This window comes from Rhea americana, unplaced genomic scaffold (genome assembly GCF_003343005.1).
Source record: "Rhea americana isolate MKP2758 unplaced genomic scaffold, rheAme1 scaffold_52, whole genome shotgun sequence".
Classification (NCBI taxonomy): domain Eukaryota; kingdom Metazoa; phylum Chordata; class Aves; order Rheiformes; family Rheidae; genus Rhea; species Rhea americana.
Window position 1 is genome coordinate 3,407,750 of NW_028186668.1, and position 26,588 is coordinate 3,434,337.

At 35.9% G+C, this 26,588-nt stretch overlaps 1 protein-coding gene across 1 annotated transcript in view; it reads left to right on the forward strand.

Moving 5' to 3' along the window:
* Window positions 1-26,588, forward strand: part of MYO16 (myosin XVI) — a 384,245-nt gene that overhangs the window by 150,110 nt on the left and 207,547 nt on the right. The window contains exons 5-6 of the mRNA XM_085318127.1: window positions 12,397-12,505; window positions 25,256-25,380. Coding sequence (XP_085174253.1) covers window positions 12,397-12,505; window positions 25,256-25,380 — 234 coding nt within the window. The remainder of the gene's footprint in view (window positions 1-12,396; window positions 12,506-25,255; window positions 25,381-26,588) is intronic.

Genomic DNA, 26,588 nt, shown 5'->3' on the forward strand with positions numbered 1-26,588 from the left:
CCATTGGTATTTCACACAGTGACTTGTTTGTAGAGTGTATAGATTTAATTACTAACCAGCAGGTCAGTGTCACTCTAGATGCTGATTAAGCTGCTACACAGTCTCTTCCCTGTACACTTGGAATATGCTTATGTTATCAATCAACACAATGAGCTTGTTTCATAACAAAAATGCAAATTAACTGTGTTAAATTAGTGTTTCTGTACACTTAGTTCCTTGCAGGAAATGAATGCAATTGTCTTTGCAGAAACTATATACTGTATGCAGCTATCATTTTCTATGTACCTCTAGGTATCTCTTGTCTTTTCCAACAGAGACATGTAGTGTGCTTTTCTTTATTTTTACTGTACATGTCTATACATTTATGTAGGCTTTGTCATTTTCTCTGCATCAGTAAAATGATGGTATCTAATGTCATATCTGAAGTGGTTCTTTTTATTTCTATGTGCTATTTGAAGCATATGTAATTTACAGACATAATAGACATTCACAAATACATACATATAATCTCAACATAGACTGGAGTATGAAAATCAGTATTCAGTATCAGTCACTTGAACTTGTGTAACTACAGTCAAGGATATGGCAGTGTGCATTGAAAGGAAGAAAAGGCTAACTGACTTCCCATAAACAGAGAGTAAGAAGGTGACCATCTTATTAAATAGGGTCTAAAGTTTTGGTTGCAGTCAGATTTTCCACCTTTGCATCACTTAATTTGCGTCACTGGAAGCATGCATGCATGTGTGTGCACGCAAATGCACACACACACGTACATGCATACGTATGTGGAAACTAATAGGAAATGTATTAGTAAAAGGTAATACTTGCAATTTTTTATCAGAAAATTTAATTTCATTCTAGCTTGGTTTATGCCCTGTCCCTGGCTGTACTATAGTTGATTGTCAGAGGATGTTTCTTACTCCTTTTTGCCTCCAGTAAAATTGTACCTTATGTACTGTGCAGTGGTGTACATGAACAACAGTTCTTACTAACCCTGAGAAGTGATCTTTTTTCTAAAATACAAGATTTTGTTAACCTTATGCAATTACATACTTCATTAATGATTATAAAGTAAACCATACTAGTTCTTACAGTAACTATAGTATCAAACTCTTTTCAGTTGTCCCATGTGACAGGACAAGAGGCAATGGGCAGAAATTGAAGCACAGGAAGTTCTGCCTGAACGTGAGGAGGAATTTCTTCCCTGTGAGCGTGACGGAGCACTGGCACAGGTTGCCCGGAGAGGTGGTGGAGTCTCCTTCTCTGGAGATCTTCAAGGCGCTCCTGGATGCAACCCTGTCTAACATGCTCTAGGTGACCCTACTGAGTGGGGAGGTTGGACTAGATGATCTCCAGAGCTCCCTTCCAACCTTACTGATTCTGTGATTCTGTGGTTCTATGATCTGACTCAAAAGACTTTTTGACAGGCTCACTCCCTGCTCTGTGAAAAAATACCTTCTTCTAGTTCTAACACTAACATGCAATAATTTTGCAAAGTGACCTTTTCTTCCCATATAATGAGACAGCAACTGATCACTTTTCAGTGTGTCTGTGCATTTTTAATGATTAAAATTAATTTAGAATTGAAAAGAATGTGTGCTTCTATACTGTTATCAGAGGCATTCAGTGCTTGAATCATTTAATTTTTTGCTATAAGCCTTGCTACTGATGGGGAGTGTGCAAGTCCCATGTGCACAAGCAGATGGGGAAATTTTAGTCTTTAGCCATCAGTGCTCTTTGAAGGTTCCCTTCTAATTMTCTTTTCTTGCCAAACAATTTGAGGATTGGCAATACCAAGTCATATACCCATCCTCTGTACTTTAGCTACCCTTTTTGATGACCTTGTTCTGGTCATTAGCATTTTTGCTGCAGTGTCTTAAAAATAGAACTGAATGCTGCTTGAGACAAAGAAAACTTTTCTTTGTGATGTAGTATTACACAACTATGCTTTGCTCATTTTTTATTGTGCCATTTCTTTAGTGTACCTCAACCTCCAGTATAGATACGAAATTATTCTATGAAAATATATTCTGAAGTCTTTCCTGAATTTTTTCTTACTTGCAAAGAAAAATGTTTGATTAAAGTTATATCTAGCACATTTTGTGATATTCAAACTACTTCATCCAGTTCATGTAATTATCCCAATTTAACTTTCTTCTTCTGCCATGCTAACTAGGAATTTCTTCATGCTTATAGCACCCACTCATATCCCTTACTGCCTCATCTTTATATCTCTTTTTTTTTTTTGAGAAGTCCTCACTAAAACTGTCCAATAGGAATTTTGACCCAAGAGCGCCCCTATAAATAAATAAAGGAAGACACTACTTTCTTCCTGTCATACCTGGCCATGGAGATGAAAATCAGGGATATAATTCTTCAGTAGCTGCCCTTTAACATCTTAATAGTTTTTTAAATGCAAGGCAGCCACAATCTTGACTTACATTAAGAAAAGTACGGATCTCAAGAGCAAGATACTTTCCAGCCATTTGTGTTTGAATAAAGCTTATGCATGGAGACTGGAGAAYTGGATGTTTAAGGACATGAGTAATTGGGGAACCTGGTCCTGAACTTGAACATATCCTACCCATAATCCCAACTGTCTGGTGGAAATTATTATCAGASCTTAAACTCCTTCATTTACCCAACACTGTGTCTAAGTGGGAGTGTACCACCCCTTTCTCACATGCAGCCAACATGACAGGCAGGAGAAAAGCGTATTGGTTTTGCGCCTTTCCTCATAGCTTTAAAAGCAGATGACTAATCAAATAGCCGTGATTACATATGCAGATGACACATGAAGGCTGCTGCAGTTAGTGTTCAATTTGAATTACAAAATTTGGTCATGTATTTGAGCTAAGGATTTAGATTGTTAAGACTGCTTAGCTTGAGCTTGTTGGAAAAATACCAAAGTATGGTAGTAAAAAAGGAAAAATGGATACAACAAATACAATTCTGTCSTACGTTCTAATTAAACTAACTTGATGGTTCTTCATGTTTTCAGACTTAGGTAGGAGAAGAGAGGGAAGAAAAATAATTTCTTGAGAAAAAAMTAGGTCACGGAAACCAGTTTATTTAGCTCAGAAATGAAAAGCTTATATTCCAAGAAACCTTGGGGATGCATACTGAGCCAAAATATGGAGAACAACCATGAAAGCCTACTTGCCAACTAATTAAGATCCATGTAAATAGCTGTACGCATTTTGAATTAATAAGATATTCCCAAATCCTCATGAATGTTGTGGTGCTAGGGCATGGAAACAGCCATAATTGGAGAAATTTGCATTATTTTTGAATTGGTAGCTTCTGGGTTAGTAGATTTTAACTTCGCATCTCCTAACCCTATGCTGAGTTGTATTTTTGCCATGAAAGAAGTTACTGAAAACACACTGACTTCTGCAGTGTTATCAGTAGAGTTCAGTACTGGAAGTGGGTGGGCTTCTTTTTTGCCTTTTACAAGCCTTCCAGCTGATGGGCAGAATTTAAGTCCCCATAGTGCACAAGCAGATTGGAAAATATTGGTCTTTAGTTTTCAGTCATCACTGCTAATTCTTTTATCTTCTGAATGCATTAGTGGAACAGACTATGCCTGTCAAGCAATCTGCAATATGTCCCATGACAGACTTATTTTTTTTAACTTGAAAATCCTTTCTGTGGCATGACATTGCCTACTTATTACTAGTTTAAGAAAAATTGCCTTTCCCATAAATTAAATGATTATCAAAATGATTGTTGAACATTGATAATTTTAATGATCTCTAGATCTAAATTCTAAGTTGTTGCACAGAGTTTGACTTACTATTCAGATTATTTTGAGCAAAGACACTCTGGAAACAAAGGAAGAAAATACTTTCAAATTGAAAATTCCTACATTATAATGAGAGTGCTGTCTGCATTTCTTCAAGGCACTTAAATGTTCAGGTTTTAATAAATCAGAATTTACTGAGGAATAGCTATCATTTGGAAAAGTTGTGCCCAGGTCTGGTTTCTGTTGCAGTCTGTGTGTGTGGGGGGGTGTTTAGATATGGAATTTAACTAACTGAGAGAAATTATATTTTATTATTTGCAAAACATAATACTTTGAAGCTCCAGTCATCAATCTTGAGTGGCTGAAATTTGCATTTAATCAAAGATCAGGTGTGTCTCCTCAAGATGCAATGATGGAAACCGCCCTGAAGAAGAGGCTTGTGAAATGCTGATTTTGTACAACTGAAATTTTAATTACTTTCTGTTCCACCAAGATATATGAAAAAAAAGCCTTCTAGCATTAGGTATATAGCAGATATCACTGTTTGGTAAATGACTTTCAACCAGTCTTCTGTACTGGGAAATTATTGTGCCCTTTTGTTTGGCAGGCTTCATTGGGGGTCATGGACTATAGTGAAAGTTACAGGTCTTTACAGATGGCTTATAAACATTTATCTTTCACTGAATCACAGAGTGGTTGAAGTTGGAAGGGGCCTSTGGAGATCATCTAGTCCAAACCCCCTGCTCAAGCAGGGTCACCTCGAGCATGTTAGACAGGGCTGCATCCAGGYGGGTTTTGAATATTTCCAGAGAAGGAGACTCCACAGCCTGTCCCAGGGCTCTCTCACAGGAAAGAAGTTTTGCCTTATATTCAGGTGGAACTTCCTGTGTTTCAGTTTGTGCCTGTTGCTTCTTCTGCTGTTGCTGGCCACCACTAAAAAGAGTCTGGCCTCATCCTCTTGAYGCTCTCCCTTAAGGTATTTATATTTCCTCTTCCATTCTCTGTCAAGCCCCGAGGAGCAGGAATAATGGTTAAAATTTAGAAGTATGTAAGCTGTATGATAAATTCCTAGTCCTGAATCTGCTCAGGGGAAGATAGTTGGCTTTTCATGGGCTTCTGGGCACTTCTTCTGACATTTTATTCTTGGACAAGAATCCATGCTTTACTCCAGAATAGACAGATACTGATTGTATCTGTATCTGATGATATACATGTATCTGTATGTATACAGAGATACAACTGTATCTCTGATGTCTTAAGAATCTGCAGTGCTGTGGAGCAGGTAGAGGTGGGAGTGGAGGCTAGATTAGTGGAAAGATTTGTGGAAAAAGTCAAAATGAAAGTATTAAGACTGCATTYAACATTCTGAAGGACAATATGYAAATTCAATAAAATAGTTGCTAGATTGTCTTATGTCTAAAAATTGAAATCAAAAGCAGCTGCTCAGCTTATGTACGTGTCAGGTTTCTTCTTAGTAAGCAGGATTGCAACAGGGAGTAGCTAGGGGAGCTGTCAGTGCAGATCTATGACTGGTAAACACCAAATCCTCATTTGTTTTTCCCCCAGCTCTTCTAGTAACTATGTTGTTATTTCTGTGAAATATCCTGCCTACAGGAATTCTGTTGTTGAAATGAGTTGGAAAAAAAACATGCTGTTGAACTGAGAGCAGCTGCTCAGCCATTCTCATTTAATGTCTAATTTTATTTCTTTGTCTGCAGTTTTCTAACGTAGAAAAGTCTTTGACTTTTGTGAGGCCTCCTTGACAGCTTTTCCTGTTCTGCTTAGCATCATGAATTTGTGAAAAGCAAGATCCATTGCTAGTAATGTGTAACACAACACTATATTGAACAACATTATACCTTTTGCTTTGTTAATGAATGGAAGTCAAACTAATGAAAGCCAATATAAGCTACAAAAAGAGRAGCCAGCTAGGTTTCTGGGATTTAGTGTCCTGAATGAAAATTCATGCAAGCCTTTGAGATTGCAGAGCCAGATCAAATGGATCCCTGGAGCCCTTGGACATGTGGGATTTCCTGTATGTTTCCCTGTTAACAAGCAAATAGAGCATTATATCCTGTTTGCTGTTGCTTTCTATTCAACTGATAGCATACTACAAAACTTTTAGCAGAGGTTTTCAACACAGTTCTTTAGAAGGATGGACCGTGTGTACTTTGTCCAGGTGTGCTTGAGACTATGTGTAAGTCTTGGATATGCTTCAATGAACAAAACCTTTTAGTGAAATGGGTGCAAAGGTGTASGTCAATGCAGAAAAAAATAAACGTGCTTATGTTATGGTAAGTGAAATGCCACAAATGTTTAGTGGTAATTCAGAGGGCTAATTTTTACTGTAATGATACTATTGTTTTAAACAGTTACTGTAGCACATAGTAAAAAAAATGATGCATGTGATTGCATCATCAGTGTCAGACAAGGGAAAATGCAGCAGTGAACAACATTTATAGATGTGTTTATTGTTTTCATGCCCTGTTTTTTTTTTGAACTGAAGATGTTCTTAAGAAGCATGGTTGATACACTCCAGTAATGCAGACTCATATTGAGATGCTGAAGGATGTAAAGTTTTGCTTTTTAGATCATACATGCTAAAACACATACTGTGTCTACCTTGAAGAACACACTTCACATGTGAATATGCAGTATTGTGTAGAAATGTGGTATCTTTAATAGAGCTTGGACTCCAGAAGCTATTGGATTCTTCACCTACTTTCTGAAACAGTATTTGGGAAGGCAGAGTTAAGTATATAGATATACAGAGACRTGAGCATGGGATAAGCCAGAGAAGTTAGAGTGGGAACATACATTGTGTGATGTATGTGATGTACAGTGACAATTGATGTACATACTCTTGATTCATAATATTCTGTGCTGAATCTGAAGTTGTTCATCTGTCTCCTGCTGAACGGTAAGACACCTCAAACACCTCACACTTGGCAAAAACCAAGGGTCTGTATATAGATAGGTACTGCAAAGCAGTTCAAATCTACCTATGTTGCTCTATTCTATTTTTGAGATCAGTCTCAGTCTCTAGTATCATCAGTCTTTGAATATATGTGGAATTAAGCTATTCCACTGAGTTTATCTTAAATGAAGACATATGGATTCTACAAAKTAATGAATAATTAATGAATAATGAAAAAATTAAAAGAGATTAAAAGTGTATACTAAATTGGTCCTAAGATAAATTGAAGTCTTTTCAATTCTTTTCAGTCATTGTTGCCAGAACCATAAGAAAAATCTTATCTCCTTTCTCTAGGAAAAGGTATTTTCTCTCTGGTAACAGGTTTTGGTTTCTGATCRTATGGAGGTATTGTGTAAGTCTGGCACCATCTCCTCAGTAATTACTGAGAACCAGAGTTCACTCACACTCTGTGTATGGATGTTTTTCTCACATAACAGTGCATCTACTTCYGTGGCATTTTGAAGTAGGTTTTCTTAGGAGCATTTCTTTTATCATATTTAAACATGTTCTTGCTTGGCTTATTATTTACAGTCTTGCTGAAATGAAGCAAGTTATCATTTTGGAAAAATACTTTTCTCAAAAATATTTTTGTAACAATTAGAGGGTATATTGGATAGAGTTTTTTAAGGGGGTTCTTACTAAGAAATAATAGGAAAATGAAGATGTGTTATTGAATGGATAAACCAGTAGCTTTTCATGTAAGCTGCACACTACATGCAGAATTCAAGTGARTGGATAAAATATTTGAATGGAAATAGAATAAATTCAGAATTGCATTTGAATATAAACAAGACCAACATATTTATACAATTCCAATATATATTTGGAATCTCAAATATCAATAGTCTGGGTACTGTATTCCCCATAATTTCTTAAGAACTCTGGACCTAAGAGCAAGATAAGACAATATTCAGATGGTCTTAATTCCATCTATATCTTTAATTATATCTGTGGGGTTTTTTTATTGTCTAGTCTACAAGGCYATATATATGTTGGTAACACTTGAATAGTTCAGTACAATTTTGGCCATCTGAATTTGGACATATATGTACAATACTTGTGACATCTATTATTTACAACGTTGCACATCTTTGTCATGCTCTATCCACGCTTCTACTTGAATCTACTGCTCTTCTGTCTTGTTGCTGCTTAGCTCAGCCTACCTCTCTCTCATTTATCAGAGTCTGATCCCCATCTGATACTTGTGTGAGTTTCTGTCATGTTTTCTGCCAGCTGTGGCATTCCCATTTCCATTCTACTTATGCAATAAGCTAATGGAAAATTTGGGGTTTAATTAGAAAACGAATTTCAAATAATTTTTTAGCACTGGCCATGACTAGCTGAGAGATGCCTGGAAGTAAAAGGTATCCTGGGTAACGGGGAAGCCTGTCTCACATTAAACAATGAAGAATTTCCAATATATTGCAGACAAATACATGATCAGAGTTGAACAGGAAGATATGCTGTATCCTATGCATGCTTGAAAATATTGTTTTGCACATTTTGTATCATACTAACAACTGCAGACTTTTTGACAGGAACTCACTGAAGAGGGGAAACACAGTGAAATTTCCCACATGTAGATAGCCAGCACAATATATTTATGAATTGTAATCAAAGTTGTTTGAAACCCAGGATTTCCATTTCACAGATAATTTTAGCATTACAAGTTTTGTGTTTCAGTCTAATTCCAAACAAAACAGTGTTTCTTTGCTTTGGATTTTATTTTTTTTCTCAAAAAATCTGGAAGCCTTCAACTTGGATAATAGTCAACAAACCTGTTAGCTTAGTGATGCCATGTTTTCACAGGTGGGAAGTTTGTGGACCTGAGCTAGCTCAGGTCCTAGCTCAAATCCACCAGCTTACAGCAAAGACGGAAGAATTCTGGTCTATCTGTATTCATGGCTATGTAAACCTCTCCTATACRAGCAAACAAGCTCCTAACTTGTCATCAGCTGCTTTGCATGTCTTGGGATGTCTCCCCTTTCCCTGTGAATTGATGCCATTGCATTTCCACAAGTTTCAGTAGTACTTGTGCAGTCTGCAATATATGTGCATGTTGCTGTGTGGCACAATGAAAAGATACACATCTATTAGGAGTTACTTTATTAAGAATTCCCYGTATTTTCTTGATTAACATGAAGCAAGCATTATAGGTTACTTTTCTTCGGGTAACTGAGTGTCAGTTAATAGCAGAAAAGTGCCCAGAGAGCCAGTGGAAACATCTGGGAAATTCTATACTCCTTCTCATCTGTGACAGTGGCTGTATCACTAAGTCTAGATGACATTGATACTGTGAGCAGCTGTAAAGYGGTATACATTTGCAATGCTTTCCATGTACCTGGATTAATGAATTTGTTTTTCATTAGTTTGGTTTGAAGGTTTGAATGATAAATACTAAGAACTAGTGAGAGTGTTTCATCTATAGGTACTCCAGAATCTGGTTCAGAATATAAAAAGTTCATTAAAATCAGTTCCTGGATAAAAACTCTTTTTTACCAAGTTACTTGCAAATGGTTACAGTGAAGAGTCTGCCTTCCATGCCCTCCTGTGAAAGAGAGGAAAATGAGAAAAAAAAGAACTTGATAAGAAGGGAAACAATCTTTATCTGTTTACTTTTTTTTCAACTTTTGTTTTTTATATCAATAGAAAAAATTGTCAGCATRGAATTCTTTTCTCAATTTCTCTCTGAAAGCTTTTTCAGATAACTATCACAAAGAGGGGTTATTTCAGGTCAGGATTTATTTGAAAGCATAGCTAATCATAGAAACAGAATTAAGAACCATTRTGAGAATGTACCAAAGAAACTGAACTTCAAGGAAACATTTCTAGTACCCAAATCCATATGCATTTAAATCCTCAAACGCATAATCCTGGATAAGATGCTTCCTCTCACAGAAGAGGAGTTACCTTCTTTTATATGCTATACTTATAATTGCTTTCTTTATGAAACATATTGGACTTTACAAATGACAGTCTTTCTGATTATTCTCAAAACATTTGATACAGTTCTTAAAATCAAATTTGCTGAAGTCAGATGAATCTAGCAGGCTCATCTTCAATTTTAATAGAGTGCAAGTTTCTGTTTGTTATGGTTCTGGAAGAAAATTTTATGGTAGTAATCATAAAATAAATACATAAATAATCAGGCAGATTTAAAAAGCCAAGTATAGTTTTGAGGTCATTCTAATGATTATTTGGAGCCTCAGTCATTTTTTTTAGCACTTGCTAAATGGTGCAAGGAAAACAAGTTGACAGATAACTCGTTGTCCTGGAAAGTTGAATCTCAGGTTTGTTTTATTGTATGTAGCCCATAAGCAGTGCATACATTATCTCATAATAAAATCTGTTRGTGAAGTAAATTGATGGAGCTGTTTGGGGTCCACACTAAATAATGCCTCTGTAGCCTTGGTACTATATAGAAGAAACAGAAATGATCAAGAATGTGTTCAGTTGCTGCTGAGATTTCACACGTACTAACATGTATCTTCTGGTCACTAAAAAAAGATATTCAGGAAAATGCAACACTTGAAGAAAAAAAATAAACTAATGTAAAATTACCCAATAAAAAATTATGGGGAACTGAATAATTCCATGTATTGTTCAATGATATTACACCTTAGATAAAGAACGGACAGTGAGCCGCTGGTCAAGCTAAATATCCCACTTTTCCCGAATCTTAGTATTTTAAAGATATATGGTTTCTTAGATCAACAAGGAAGAGAATGTAAGTAGGTTTATTTTTTAATTACCTACTTGAACTTCTGACTTTGAAAATTAGGCAGGATAGATACCTTAAAGACTTTATGCTTTTTTTCATTATGTATAAATCAATCAGACACAAAAATTTGTTACTTTCACTTCTTTGACTCTATCATCACCAGTAAACTCTCATGAGTTAGTGAATAGAAGTCCAAACACAAAATCTTGCTGCCTAGTAGTGGAACAAGCCATCATTCAAAGAAGTTGTGTTCTACAAATCCATCCCTTACCAGCTTTTTATCACYTCTTCAGTTCTAGCTCTCAGTTGTAGGATAGATAAACAGAATTTTACTTTTATAGCACTATAATGAATGTAAAATTTAGGTTTTGAAAGTCTCCCTCCATTCCTTTTCACCAAGAGAGAAAASTCAACTCCTCTCACCTAATCTCATTTAGCTATCTACAAATTATGCATCTAATCTAAATTTACTGTCCTAGTTTCCTCTTATGGTCAGTGGAGCGAGATAGACACTACCAGAAAGTACTATATCTTGTAGTAAGACAGGTTATCCTACAGTGTAGGATATCCTTGAGTAGGATATCTCAGTGTTTGAGATACCTGGGATGAGYCCTCCTTTGATGCCTGTCTCCTCTTTCACTAGAAAGGGAACACAGGAGATTAGCTCAGACTAGCAGTCCAGCTTCAGCAGTTTAATTTGGAGGACATGAAACCCACATGAATTTTCATGTCATACATTACCTTGAGCCAGGAGCTGACCCCACTGGGAGTTTTTATTTGATATGGTACTTACAGTGCAGACTCCTGAAAGAAGATGTCATATCTTTTAATATTAGTAATTCCTTATTACTAGTTTACCTTTGCCACTGTGAAAAGCTGTCACTGGTAGCCATCATTTTCATTAGTTACAACTTTTTCATACAAGTAGGTAAGAAAAGTAATTAAATTTACCAGAGGTCACTTTTGTTTCATAATTGCTTCCAGTTTAAAKCCGTAGAGAGAGCACTTTAAATGGATTAAAATTATGCCCTCTAAAAGATGACAGATGACACTTCCCTGTAGTTTAAACTTTTATGTCCACCAGAAATATAWAATATTTTCAAGGAAAAGAAGAAAGCTTTCATATTAAAGAAGAAAGATAAAAAAAAATGCCCTTCATACTGCAAATGCTAGAGCATTAACAATATTCAATACAGAAAATGTGAATTTTCTCATCGTTCTGGTAGTTTCTTTCTGTGGTTATTGTGCTTATTCCCCCTATCCCCTTCCACACGCTTCAAATCATTCTGTAGCTCCCTTTAGTTGTCTGTCCTTTATGTTGGATTTTGAATGAAACTTATAGAAATGTCAGCTTGGCTCCTTTAGGGACTACAGCTGAAATTATCAAGCCCACTTTCATTGTCTTCAGTTGGTGACAAATGGCAATTTTATTCCGCAAGGGATGATTCTCTTTGAAGTTTGATTGATGAATGAGGCCACAGAGGTTGGCCCGGCTGACGAGGTTACCCCTACCAGCTGTCTACCCATCCCTGCTGCATGGGTGTCTGTGCTGCTTGTCAGTCAGCTGCTGAACCACTGCTGTTTGGTGTGCAGTATTTTAAGGCAGGCTGTAATTGGTGACAGCTTTCTTTACTTTGAGACGCTGTGTTACAAACCATGGTGGTTCCRAATCTCATTGATGGGCGGCTCAGACATCTGTGCAGTACAAGCAGGCTGGACAGCTCGGGCGCTGCCAGCGTCAGCTGTGCCAGCTCTTTCTGACGATCCGGAGTCCTTTAGTTTTGTCTTTGTTTTCATTTTGTGTTTCAGGTTACAGTGAACCTACAGTCCCAAAACACAAATTCTGAAATGTTTCTGAGGGGGAATGTTAACTGATCCCAATATGTTAGAATCCCCATAGTGTTTTGAGATTTCATTACAAAATCCTGAAATGTTCTTAATTCTTGTGTGTAGGCTGGAGCAAATGTGCTACTACAAGATGTTAATGGAAGCATTGCACTTGATTATGCCATAGAAGGGACCGAATCCAGCAGCATCCTTCTGATGTACTTGGAAGAAAATGGTAAGTCAGYTCTTCAAATTCTGAAATGTTTTTATTGAACATGTCATAAAAGTAAAAAGGCTAGATATTCATTTAACATAAGTCATCACTGAAGCCTCTGGAACTATATTACTTTAGAGATGAAGAGGATTTGGAGTCACGGAGTCCATTTCAGTAGCTCTAGTTTGGGAAAACTGATATAGGTTAGTGACAATTGGTGACTGTCGGCTTTGTTTTTGCCCATTCATATGGAGATGCCAGAATGTGAATTAAAAGCAGAGAAACAGCAGTAGCCCAGATGCTTTTGGAACAACTAATCGAACAGTTTGAAGGCCAGGTTTCACATTTAGTTTCATTTTACATATGAGTTATGCATAGCTGCAGCCTTTATTTTCTTCAGTGGTAGCTGCTAAATACAAATCTGTTCAAGTCTTCTGAATGGAAGTCTGTGTGAAACTTTACCGCTTATTCCAAAATATTATTACTGTTTTTGTTTTGTATGGAGAAAATACTGTAGGTAGATTTGTATTATATAATATATGTTGTATTATATAAAATATGTTGTAGATGGCAGCGCCTATATACCAAAATATGCTTTGTCATTTACCAGCTCCTAAATAAGATGCGGGTTTTGAAATGAGATATCTAATATTGCTTTTGACTGTAATAGTTTGCATTCAGATTTTATGTGGCATAAAATGGAGGGAAATGTATTAAACAGAAATAATAAAGAGCTATAATACAAAAAATGTAACTTTAACATTGTCCCCATAAAAGAAATTTGCTTTAACTTAATCCAAGTTAAGTTACTTCCTGTTAATGGACATTTAAAAGCTAATTTTGTTTGTCAAGGAAATAACATTCAGTGTCTGATCCTGTGTGTTTAGTCTGCAGTATGTCTTGTGTGTTACACACCCTGGTATTTTCATAATTTTATTTCTGTAGTGCCTGGAAAAGCCTTCTTAGCTCCTGGACTCTAGTTTTGGACTTTTTTTTCAATGGCAAGATACTAAAATCCTTAGTGTCTTGCAAAATGCATATATTTAGAGRTCTAAAAGCTTTGGCTGATGTTGCATTTATAAAGCATGTGATTATACAACAAAATATAGAACATCTATGTAGATTCATCAGAAGAAACTTCCCATCTCATTGGTTTGTCTTGTTTAGATTTGGTTGCAGAAAAGAAATTTAAGAATAGAATTAAAAAAAYGCTAGTTTCTTTGCAATATGCTTGCATTGAAGGAAGGTATATAGAACAGTAGATTTTTATGACTTCGATGTTATCAGTGTTGCTTTTTTATGGTAGATAGCAGAGGTATTATCTCACATTAAAACAATGATTTTGTGAATGTGGAAAATTTCTAGAGAATAAAAAATTAAACCTGATKAAGCTTTCTGCATCTACTAACTTGAGATTGCTAAACCTGTGCTAATTATCCACAGATTTTTCTTTTGGTCAAGATAGAGAAATAGGAAACATRTATAGCATTTCAGCTCTTCCTAAGCTAGCTAGATCAGAAGAACTGAATTCCAGGACTGCCTTTTTCTGTTGGTTGTAATGGGAACTTAGGTTGACAAGTTCTGGTTGATTGGTTTTAATTTTAGAGGGTTAGAGTTGATCAATTTACCCTTTAATAGAAGTTCTTGGTGAAATCCTGACCTTCTGGTGGTCAGTGACAAAAATCCTGTTAAGTTTGCTTGGTCTGCTGCTTTTCTTCTCTCACTATAGGCAGTGGTGTAATGTACCTGTATATTTTGTACTTAGTTTTAAAATTTTAATTGGTATCTTCTAAAGTATTGGAGTAGTCTACTATATATACAAAAATAATAGTTGAAGAGGAAATCATTAAGGGGAATAAAGGTATCTGGATAAGTATAAATTATTTTGAAATGCAGAGACTAAAGGGATCTTTGTGGATTGTTTTCCTGAAGCCCTTGTTATTGCAGTACATGCATACTCACATGCAAAGCAATGCCATGGTCCAAAATTTTGTTGTACAAGAGCATTAGGTGATCCGGTAGTAAATACCTTCTTCAATTTGTAGTATTTTGAAATGCTCACGTYCAGTCTCACCCTGTAAGTACAAAATGAGATGCATTTCCCTGTTGCCTGTACTTCCCCTGCATACCTGAAAGGTTCCCTTGATGTTTTCCATTCAGCCATGCAGCCTATTTTACAACATGAAGTAATTGCCATGTAAAATAGACTGTATTCTATCATTGCCTCTAATTGCAGAGAGTTCACAGAAAAAAATAAAGTAGAGGGCGTTATGACTCAGCTAACAAGAAAACAAGAAGAATTTACTTTGATGAAACAAAGTTAGGATTGGAGCAATTAGCTTTGATGCTATAGAAAACTTTGTTAATTGGGGAGATTAAAGTTCTTAAAACTCTTGTGGATTTATAATTTCTTCCAGATTTCATCACTGTGGTAGTTAACTGCTTCCAGTTGCTGGTGATGCTTATATGAGATAAACCATTATTTTGTTCTTGTATTTTTGTAAGTTAACTTACAAAAAAAAAAACTCTTCAAATCTTTTCTCTCTCTCTTTTTTTTTTTTTAATTGGAAAAGCATAATTTAAATTTCCTCTCTTACTAGCTCTCTGATTTGAGGAGTGTCATTAAAATGTTGGATAAGTAAACATCTCACTGAAGATAACAAAAATGTAGCATTTCTGTGTAAATGACAGTTCCAGTCTTGTGTTTCCACATGTGATTATTTGGTAAGGATTCTTGTTCTTCATTATCTCAAGTACTTCCTGAGAGGTTTTAAGTTACTGAACCCTTCTACTTTCTGGAAGTATAAATACATTTCAGTTTGTACAGGCCTAACCGAGATAAATTGCAAGCCTTGCAGACATGAAGCTCAGACTGACCAGCTGCTTAAATATTTGCTCAGGTTCCCAGACAGCTTTCTTGAATAATTCCCTTCCACGTCCACATGACTTACAGCATCCAGCCTAGCTATGTTGAAGTTAACTTTGATGCATTTACCTGCATTGCAAATCTTAGCGCATGACTTCCGTTCAGAGAGTCTGCAGGTGTGTATTGAGGAGGAAAACTCAAGGAAACATAATATAGCTTAGGGGAAATGGAGTCCTCTGAGTTCTGTCTGTAAAATATTTTTACGCATAAGAGTATCACAAATGCAAAGTAAAGTTATTCCTCTAGCAACTGCCTGAAAAATTTTATATATTTTGTGGTGGTGTTCTGAGACATGGCATATCAGAATTCTATATGCACATTCTAATATGGATATGAAACTTGGTGTATTTCATCAAAATATTCTATTTTCCTATAGCAATATCAGTTTTATAACAGCTTCTAATAAGTACTGTACTGATTTTATGGTATCTACTAAAACTAATTATCAGTTGAAGAAAATAAGAGGCTGTTTTAACTTACCTAGGAAGAAACGAGTTGTTGTATATCCTCTGCATATTAGGAACATCCTTTGTGTTAGGTGATTAACATTTCTAATTTATTATAAGCCTCATTTAAGAGATCCTTAATCGAAAGTAGAAGTAGGACTACAGCATTCAATGTCATATTTAGACAAGTGGTAGAAATAGCTTAACTATATGAGAGCTGGTCATGTCCTGGGAACACTCAGAAGCCTAGTGTACTCCTGAGCTCCAGGACTTTAGGATCGACTTAGCTAAAACAGATGTCTGCTAACCACTCTAATTCACCTTATGGCAAAGGAGATGCTTCAGATATAGGTGTCTGTAATGGTTCAGATGAWTCATGACCTGAACTCCATGTTTTTCTCCGTGGGCTAGGAAGGAAGGATTGATTCAGCTTAAGGGTATGATATTTACGCTTACAGGCCTACAAATAGGTRCCTACACATGAGCTTAGGTGTCTAAGTTCCTGTTACAATTAGTGGAGTTCTAGGTAATGCTGCCAGTACAGATACAAATACTGTTAAACGTCCTTAAGTTTGTTCTTTGCCCTTGTTTCATTGCTTCTGCTTATTGCTGTTCTTATGTCAGTATCAGAAGAAGGTTATGATGCTTAAAGAATTTGACAAAGAAGATTGAGAGACCTTCTCATCCTATGTCCTGCCAAAGCAAGACCAACTTAGGGGTAGCTCAGGTTGCTCAGGGCCATTTTCAGTCAAATTCTGTTTCCAAAGTTAGAGATTCCACAGCCACTCTGGCCTATTGTCCAAGGACTGAACTATCTTCATGGAGATTTTTTTTTTTTTTTTTAATAGTCAACTAGAATTTTATTTATTGCAACTTTTGACTGTTATCATTCCATTGTTCACCTCTGAGAATGTCTCACTTCAGAGGTGAAGTGGAAACACTGGGAAGTGTACAAAGGCTTTGAGTTTTTACTACTTCTCCTGTTTTGTTTTGTGCTTGGTGGATTATTGGGATCATAAAGAATGTCCACCTGGAACCTTTCATTAACCTCTATTTAGAGTAAAATCACCAATTTATTTAAAAGGAAACTTTCATTTGTTAAAGCTGTTTTAAAAACATCATATTTTGAATTAACTCGTAACATATTTGAAAGGCACAATTTGTTGTGACTTATGTTTTAAATAATATTCCATGTGTTTTTGGAGGCAGAATGTTCTACTGCAGAAGTGTGGCAGCAAAACACTGATTGCGGTGTATGATACTTATGCTTCCTTTTTTTCCTTTAGGCTGTTCTAAATATTAAATGCTTTGAAACTCATTTCTTTTTTCTTTTTTTTCTTTCTTTTTTTTTTTTTTTGTGTGCTTTCTTTCTTAATATTTAGTTGCATGGTAGATTAAATGACTTATAAACTGGAAATGACTGACACATACTTCTTGTTTTCATCTTTGACATGTGACAGGATGTGACAAATTCATCGTGTAAATTGTATCCAAAAAAGAGGAGTTCCCTTTTATCCTCCAAGATCTTAGGCATCTGCTTTCAGTAGGATAACTGTGCATTCTGAGAACATCAGCATGTTATTTAATCTTAGAAAACAATATCTTTGAGGTTTTTTAGTTTGCTTTTCTTTTTTAAGAGCTGTCACAGTATCCACATTGGAAAACAAAGTCTTGCTTGTCTATTGCATAATGACAACTTATGCATTATCAAATTGTTAAAAAAAGAAAATAATGTGATGTGAAATAATTTATTGAAAGAATGCCTATATTTAATTTATCAAGTGGAAGATACAGATTTTTTTTTCGCCTGGAATATGACTCAGGTGTTGAAAAAATGGTTACTACCCTACTACAAAGTGTTTTTTTCTTTTTAGCAATTAACTTTCCATGCACCGAACTAATTTAAAGTAGCTGATTTAAGTTTATTGACCTTTGATGATAATAGAGATTCCATGTGCTTAATCAAAATCTTTTATAGAATTCCAAGCTGTGTGAGTAATGGATATATTTTGTTTTGTGAATATTAAGTGGATCACGTTTAACTCTCTAAAAACTTCAATGTGAAATATATAGAGCCAAAGTCATGTACAAATGCTACCTACATAAATAGTTTAATATGATATAAATTATTAAAATATTATCCAGATTTTGCAAAAATAGACCACAGCCCATTAAAATTTGTAAAAAGGATTAAAGATAAATGAGTCATAAGACTAAGGAAATATAGTAATCTATGATTTGAGAGTAATAAACATCCAAAAGGTTATTGTGGTTTAAAAGTTGAAATAATTTGAAATATTTAATGAAATCCGGTCATGGCTTTCTCAGCATTCTCACACTTTTTATGAAAAAAAAAATAATATGAAAATCCAAGTTATGTATGGGACCCCAGTTTTGATCAGTTATGTTAACTGATTGTTTTTATTTAAAAAAAAGTTAAGAAATCATGTGCCAAAATATAAGGGGAAAAAAAACCTGTGTCATTTCTTCAGTGCCTTCAAGAAAATCAGTTATTATAAATCAATCACATTTGATTAAAGAAAATTCTGTAGCCTTTCATATCTAAGGATTTGAAAGGCTTTTTTTAAACAGTAGTGAATTATTGCTAAGATACTACATTAAGAAATGACTAAAATGTCAACATATTCGGACTGTTAGCACTAAAGTTTAGTGAACTTCAGCTAAAATTTATTTTCCTGATTCTTTTTTTCCTCTATTTTAGAACAATATTCAAAATAATTCTGATTTCTGCTTATAAATTTTCTGTTGAAAATATTGATGCAGTAAGTTGATAGAAAACCAGCCAACCAAAACCAAACAACTTCAGGGCAGTTCAAAACTTTTCACTCTGATTTTTTTACTGATTGGGGAAGACCTACCATTAAGATTATGGCACACAGAAAAATTTGTCTAGCCTCTGTGTAGAGCTGGATTAGTTCATGGTAGGGGTTATATGATGCTGTTGCTTGTGGGAACGTTSGACCAAACTGTTTCAGAGGGTCACTTCCAGTCCTATGCATCAAGCACACAGAAATGTGACACATGGAAAATGTCATGGTTGAGATTGCACATCTGTCTTCCTTTGGCCTTTGTGCTTGCTGAGGCAAGCCCAAACAGGCCACCTTAGATTTTATGTTTTCTAACTTTCGAGTATTTGACTTTGAAGTGAGATGCTAGAAATGGGCATACCCTCAACTCGTATAATACCTCAACTAATAAGCTGTGCAGAAATTTGAAAAAAAGTGTGAAAAACCTCAGAAACTGGGGATATGCTTTTGTATGCTTTCAGAGAACTTACTGATGAATAATCTATTTTTATTGGCATCAGAAATAAAATATTAATGTTAATGAAATTCATAAAACTAACCTTTAAATAGTTTGGAAAAAGTTATCCCCCCCCCCCAAAAAAAAAAAAAAAAAAAAAAAAAGTTACCATCTGGGTGTACACCTACTGGCTCTGCAACTTGTTCCCCAGGTATCTCGATGGTGCAGCCATGCAACCTGGGAGCAGAGGACTGGAAAAACACCTAAGTCATGAGGAGGAGATACCTGGTCATAATCATAATCTTTCACTCATCCGTTGCATCGGGAGCTGCATTTGAGCTCAGGCTCTTGCTGTGGTTCTTGYGTGAGCTGTGTCAGAGCCCAGCTTTCTTCCTTCCTAATCCTGACCTTGACTCATCGACTTGAATTCCTGGCTTCACCTCTGATTTGTTGCTCATCTCCTGGCTCTGCTGCCCTTGTTGAGCAGCCTTCTTTCACTGCTGCCTCACGAAAATGTACAAGCGTAACATATTAAGAACTTGTGGAAAAAGACTGAATGTAGAAGTATCCAGCACCCTGTGTGCTGACCTCGTTTCAGACCTCATACTTGTGGCAACTAACCAGACACAATGCTGTCCTTGTTTTGCTTCTGTGTTCTAATATTAATATTAGAAAAGGCTAAAGAGACAAAAGAGTAAATGTGCAAGACATATCCATAGATGAATGCTTTAGTAGTTAGCCTTAATGTTGTGCTTGTGTTAAAATAAAGAGCRAAGATTATTTCTCTCATCATACAAAATAAAAAGAGACAGAGTACCCTGAACTAATTTTTAGCTAGAAGGGATATGATCATCATTCTTGTACAGGAGAGGAAAAAGCTCCGTCATGTTTCGCTGCAGAAGGAGAGTTATCACTTTCGTACCTCCATGAGGAGGACACAAGAATTCTCATTCCTGATAGCATTCTCCCTCAGAGTAGAGGGGAACAGACCGAGTGTCCTTCAYCTGCTTTTATAACGTATTTAACGATAGTATATAACATATATAAATATGAGGAAAGAGCATGTAAATATGACTTAATAAGAGGGAGAATTGGCTTATCAAAGCTGTTACAAGTTTTTAACCCATATTTGTATTTTCAAGACAAGATGGTATTGATTTCTCCTAAAAACTGTTATGCCCGCTAGGGAGTGAGACATGCAAGTTATGAAAAAAGTGGCTGCTGGGAGTGTGGAACTGGTATTTAACCAAGAGTGCTGGAGTGTATTGCTTTGCACCAGGTGCAGAAACAGGTGAACTGTCCTCGCGGGTGGGGAGACGTCCTGATTGCTAGACGTCTCGGAAGAAAATATTCTCAGTTCTGTCTGCCACGTGTTTCTTTACCACTCTTAACTTCCTGAAAGCTACTTGCCCCTTAATATCCAAGGTTTTTACACTCCTTTGGTTTGTCAATTTTATAATCATATGCCAGAGAGGGTGAGATAGCCAAAGGTCATGAAATGGCCTTGTCAGGTGTCTTTCTTAAGCAGTGAGAAGTGCGGCAGCCTCTAGATTTTAGGTTATGCCCCTGTCTGTCATCAGCGCTGATACTCATCACCAAACATTGTGCCATGCAGGATCACTACTTTTTTTTTTAACTATTTCTTTTCCTCCCCATCTCCAGCAGGGATTTGAAAGCATTTAGGTCTTGTTCTGATTTTACGGGGTATTTGGAGTGTATTTTCCATCCTGTGCCTTTCTTTGACTTTCCTCTTCTTCTTAATGTGAATCTGTTCCCATAGTACATGCCAGTTTTGTTTTCTTCCTCTATTTATTCGTGTTGGCTCTCATCCCATTTAAACTGAATATCTAGACCATATTTTCCCTTTGAAAAGCAACATGAAGGTCACTCTCTGATTTAGCCAACAAGAGTTACTGTATGAGTAATTTTTTTTTATACTATGCAAATACATGAACAGAATCACTCCCTGGGGAGGGAGAGAGGACTCTCTGGACTTACAACCTTCATTAACGGTGAGGCAGTTAGTGGTGAGGTCTCCTTGTCCAAGTCTCCTAGAATGTCTATGCCTGATAAAGCTGGTAACCAGCTCCCCACTCAAGAAGCCTTCACACTAAAATCTAAAATTTCCCAAGTTCTTGGAATTCAAAACTACATTTTTAAGATTGCAATTTAGATTGCATGGTTTTTAATGCATCATTTTGTATTCTAAATAGGCAGAGAAAAGGTGACTCTATTAAGAGTCTCAGTAGCATTTTGAAAAACTCCCAAATACCGTCTGTGGAACGTGTCACTGTTTGCCAGATGGTTTTTGCTATTTGCATGATGAAAGGGATATTATTCCTTCATACAACTATTATTTGAAACTGATGAAGCCRCCTTGAGATTCACATAGACTACACCATTTTTTGCTGAGTACAGCATTGTTTATACATCTTCTCTGAGTTGATGAATATATAATTTATGMTAGAACACATAAAACAATTGATGCAGCTAAACTCTTTTCCTSATTCCTCTTTCAGTGTGAGCAAAGTAGCAAGTTTTTTTTTTGTCCCCAAAAGAAAATGCCAAAATTCTAAAAAATGCATTTTGCAATGTGACTCAATGTTTCACTACTAGTGTAAAAGTACATTGATATTATTATCTTCTGAGCGTGCCAACCGTAAGTCCAGTAGGTTACTGGAAAAAAATGAGTGGCTTTGGTAGGACTCTGCCCTCAACTTTTAGCACTTAACAAATTGTAAATTAGATGTGACAATTGAATGGACATGATGTAACCATGTTTTACTGACAGTCTTTCACTGCTTTCTTTCTGGGGAAAGTCAAGCAGTGGCATTTTGAATTTGTGACTACAAACCTGTTTCAGAGTGTTTGAGGTATTATTGACACCGAGAAAATGTACTATATTAATTTCTGCCTGCTGCCTCTCTCCATGAARAACTTACCTATCACAATTGCTTACTGGAGAAATCAAATGGAAGAAGARAATAACATAAATTCATTTCGTATTMCTTAGAAACTACTTTCTYCATTAGATATAAAATTATACATATATTTTTCTCCTTTAATCTTTCTTACATGACAACATTAGTGATTTATCATGGCCAGTCAAGTTTCATTTTTGTTTCAGCTGTTCAGGCTGTCTATGTAATTTAACAAATTTTTAACAAATGGTTAGAAGCATTAGAGTTTAACAAATGGTAGAAGCACCTGAAGTGACTGCTACAAATGATGACTATTATTTTTGGTGCATATAGCTGCTCACACCAATAGTGTTTTGGAAATTTAAACTTCTCCACTTTAGAGAGTTCTGTCATCAGAACAAGAATGCTAATCTATCAATTTATTCCTGCAAAAAGCAGAAAAAGAGAGAAACGAAAAAGGAAATGTAATTGATGTCACGTGGTATCAGTTTTTTACAATAATTTGTAAAGATCACAGGGTAATTTTAAGCCAATATTCTGAGATATGATGAAGATATAGAAAACTTCATCTGGTCTGGCAAAATGAATACATTAATTCTTAGGAGTCAGAAATTCATATGAAGTCAACATTGTKTTTCAGAGTAGTAACTGTCAGTCAACATTACGTTAGCAAATACTGCTTTTCCTTATGAGAAATTTTATGTTAGGGCACCCACAGAGTCTCATTGGCTTCTGTGGAACCAATTAAAGTTAGAAAAGCAATTTAAGTTAGAAAAAAATGTGAACAAAGAAATTGCATTGAAAATTACTCATGACTGCCTACTAKCATATTTTCCGTGTCCCTGGTTCCCAAACTGATCAGGTTGTGAGCCAGGCTGAATCAGGCTGAAACAGGCAAGTTTGCCKTCACGGAGATGGAAACGGGGTGGGAGCAAGGTGCACCTGGTTCTTGCAGCTCTCTGGCGTGAGAGGCAGATACCCGGAAGCCTCTCAGTATTACTATCAAATGTCAAGTTTTGCCCAAGGCGATGACTTTTATCGTCTTTTCCGTTGATTTTACAGTGGTGTCAGATTATCTGGAATTTTAAGTAAGTAATTTTAGATTTTTAAAAATGAAAATAATATTCTAATGTCTTCCTAAGAGTATGCAGCAGCCTTTTCTTCCATACCAGCTATGGCTATATTGATGAAGATGGCTACAGTTCAAGCGTACTTACTGCAGAAAAAACATTGTTATGCTGACTGCTGACATCCAGTATTACCGCTCCAAAAAAGGCAGGTGGAAGACTGCAACATAACCCCAAAACCAACTGTAAGAAACAGAGAGTTGAAAAGATAAAACAAAGGGGATCTATTTCATTCTAGCTCTCCTAMAACAGTGCTACAGCGTGTTGTACTCATGCCAGCATTAAAGTATTAAAGCGTTATGTTAGTAGCATCTTACAGGATTAGCCTGCTGGTTAGTGCTGTGGCTGCTACTAAACTAAGACTGTATTTTGGGAGCTCCACATCTGGTGTTCGTTAGGGCCCTGTGCCACATGCCAGCCTCATGCTAGAAGAGATGGTTCATGAACCAGCTACCATTTAAAAATCCCGTAGAAGACTTAAAGAGCTAACTCTCTGACTTGTGGTGAAAGAAATACTGAACATTTTGGGTGGTGATCTAATGGAAGCTATACTTACATGTGTATCTGCAGTCTGAACTTCATTTATGTGAAAGATGATAGGTTTCAGCCCAAATACAGAAAACAATTTCTTAATATACCCATCTCATTTTCTTTAGCTTAGCTTTATATTTGTATTTTACATTTTTTTTTATCATTTAGTGTGTCATTTAGTATCATGTAGGTGACAGGTATGAAACTATAAGAATATGTGGTTGAGGCCACAGTGTTTATGCTCTCAACACTTCACCTCAGAGCTGAAACTCTTTGAAGTGCTGCATGCAGATAAAATTCAGAACATAAGGCAATGTATAAAGTAGGATGTTAAAGAAAGAAAATGAACAGGATTCTTTGCTGAACTACATACAAGACATATATATATGTGCAAGTTCTGGGATAGCGTAAAGCTAAGAAATTTTAAATATGCTTTTATCTTGAAATGCTTCAATTGTTTTAACAGGGTAAAAAAATAAACATTGAAGAGAAAATATAAAATAAAATATTTAGGTTGCATACAAATCATTTGTCACTCTTAAGCTCACTGACAAATGTAGGAAAGAACCAAGAACTCACTTTTCATGTGGTTTTCGTTAAGTCATGGCTAAGCCAGTGAGGAAGAATTTTTGTACTCAAGTTACATTTTCTATATATGGATGTAAATTGCCACTGGAAGCTACGAGCYGGAGAATCAAGCCCTGAATTTTGGTTAGCTATTCTGATCAAGCCGTGGTCAGTTGCTAATTTAACCACTTTGCAATTTTATTGTACTTTCTGTTTCTAATTTTATATCTTTTCAAACTGGACACCATGCTTCCTTTTGGTTWTAGACTGCCTTGGTTATCTTCCATTTGAAGCTGTCCCTTGACAAGTGTTTATTTCAATAGCAATGCTGACGCAAGCTGTCCCAGGCGCTTCGTTCTTTTAGTCCCCTCCCATTTGTTCCTGCCTCCACACCACATATTCACTTGTTTATGGAGCCTTACAAAGGTCCAGGCCCGGGTGGAAAACTAATCCCGTTTAAAAATTACCTAGGCAGATTAAAAAAATATGTGTTGATTTTTAATGTCGTTTCCCTGACTTCTCGATCTCTCAAGCAACAGAGCTGACACATTTTAGGGATTGGTCTGGGTGCCGTGATATACACATGGGGATGAAAGAATGGAGCCAAAAGTCATATTCATTAAATAAGACCTGAAGACTTGAAGTGGCTTCCTTTAAGTGCAAAGTCCTGTTTGCAGCTCTTTTACATTTCACAGTCCCTGTAGATTTAATGATATTACAACTGCTTTGCCTACAACTGCTATTGCGAGTAGTGATTCAGGCACATGTGTTTGGAATTGCTGACTGACATTAAGTCATCTACTGATAAATAAAGATATGAGTAAACTTGTTGGTAAATATAAGTGGCAAATGTTCTATAAATGTATACTGAAATCTGATTAAGGTGTTGATTACACTTTTACAAAYCCAGAAAACAAAATCATTTATGTATTCTTTCCTGATGAATGAAGTAGCAGGTTTTAACCATTTTCTTTTTATTTTTYGTGCAGGTGTAGATCTGAATTCGTTGCGCCAAATGAAGATACAGAGACCTATGACAATGCTTACAGATGTCCGACAACTCATATCAAATGGTGGAAATGTCAATCAGAAGAATGATGAAGGAGTTACACTGGTGAGTGGAAATATGTCAAAATCAGAGTTTCAGCCCTGTGAATACGCATGTTTTTCAGCTGTTTACCAGTGAGCATATTTGCAAATATGGATGCAGGAGAATCCACTGAGCTAGAAAGGTCTGTTGATACAAAGAGAAAATGTAAGAATACAAGATTTCGGTCCTCATCCGGCCTTTTGAAAATAGCTATATGTCAATATCCTGTCCTGATTTTTAAAAGTCTAGTGCAGCATCTGTGTTTTAATGACAACTTTTTCACTCTTAGCTCTAATTATATTTTTTAAAACTACACTGAACATTCAYRTCAAAAATTAACAGCAAGAAAAGTATTGTGCAGTGTAGTTTAAAACTACAGCAGATTTTATGATCCCTAATATTCTGTTTCACAGATGTCCTAAAACTTCGCTGAGTGATTCCTATTTTAAGCTTGTGTCTTCTGGCTGAGCTAGGAGGTATCCCGTTGATTAAATGTAGTGGAGTATCTGGCATATCTGAGGATAAATATTCTCTCTTCAAAATTTGCATTTTATTTCTAAAGTCTTTTTTAKGTACTTTTGTTGTACTTTTGTTTTTTCTGTTCTCTTTTTTCAAGATTACTATTTTTTCAGCTGTTGAATCATTTTAAAAAGTAATTATTTTTTTTCCTAAATTGAATGCGTCTGTGAAATGTTCTCTCTGCATAAAACATTCTCARTATTGTTATTGTTATAAATGGTCATTAGTAGCATCTAGATGTTGAATCCTTTTTTTTCTGTTGTCCTGCTTTTTTTCTGAAAATACAAAACTAAAATAATTAAAAAGACTAGTGTTACTGAACCATTGCATTTCTGCTAAATTACATCCAATGATACTGAATTAATGCACCAGATCATTAGTATTTAGTGTCACATTTTGAAAACTTGCGGGGCACTTAAACTATCAATCTGAAAAAGTGAGCAGCCTCATATCTAGGGTTATTGAATTCAGACACTAATTATGTCTGCACTGAAAGTTATAATTCTGGGGGTGGCAAAACTGCAGTAAAAACCAGGAACAATGGGTCGAGAAAGTGCGATGAGGCAACTTTAGTTTATTTCATTAAAGCATTGATGTAACTTCAGTTTCCTGGTACATTTAAGCTATGATGCTAATTCAACAGGAAAATGCAAGTTGTGTGCATTCTACTTTGCTCTTACTGATATTTTAGTCTGAATTGGCTTAGTTAAACC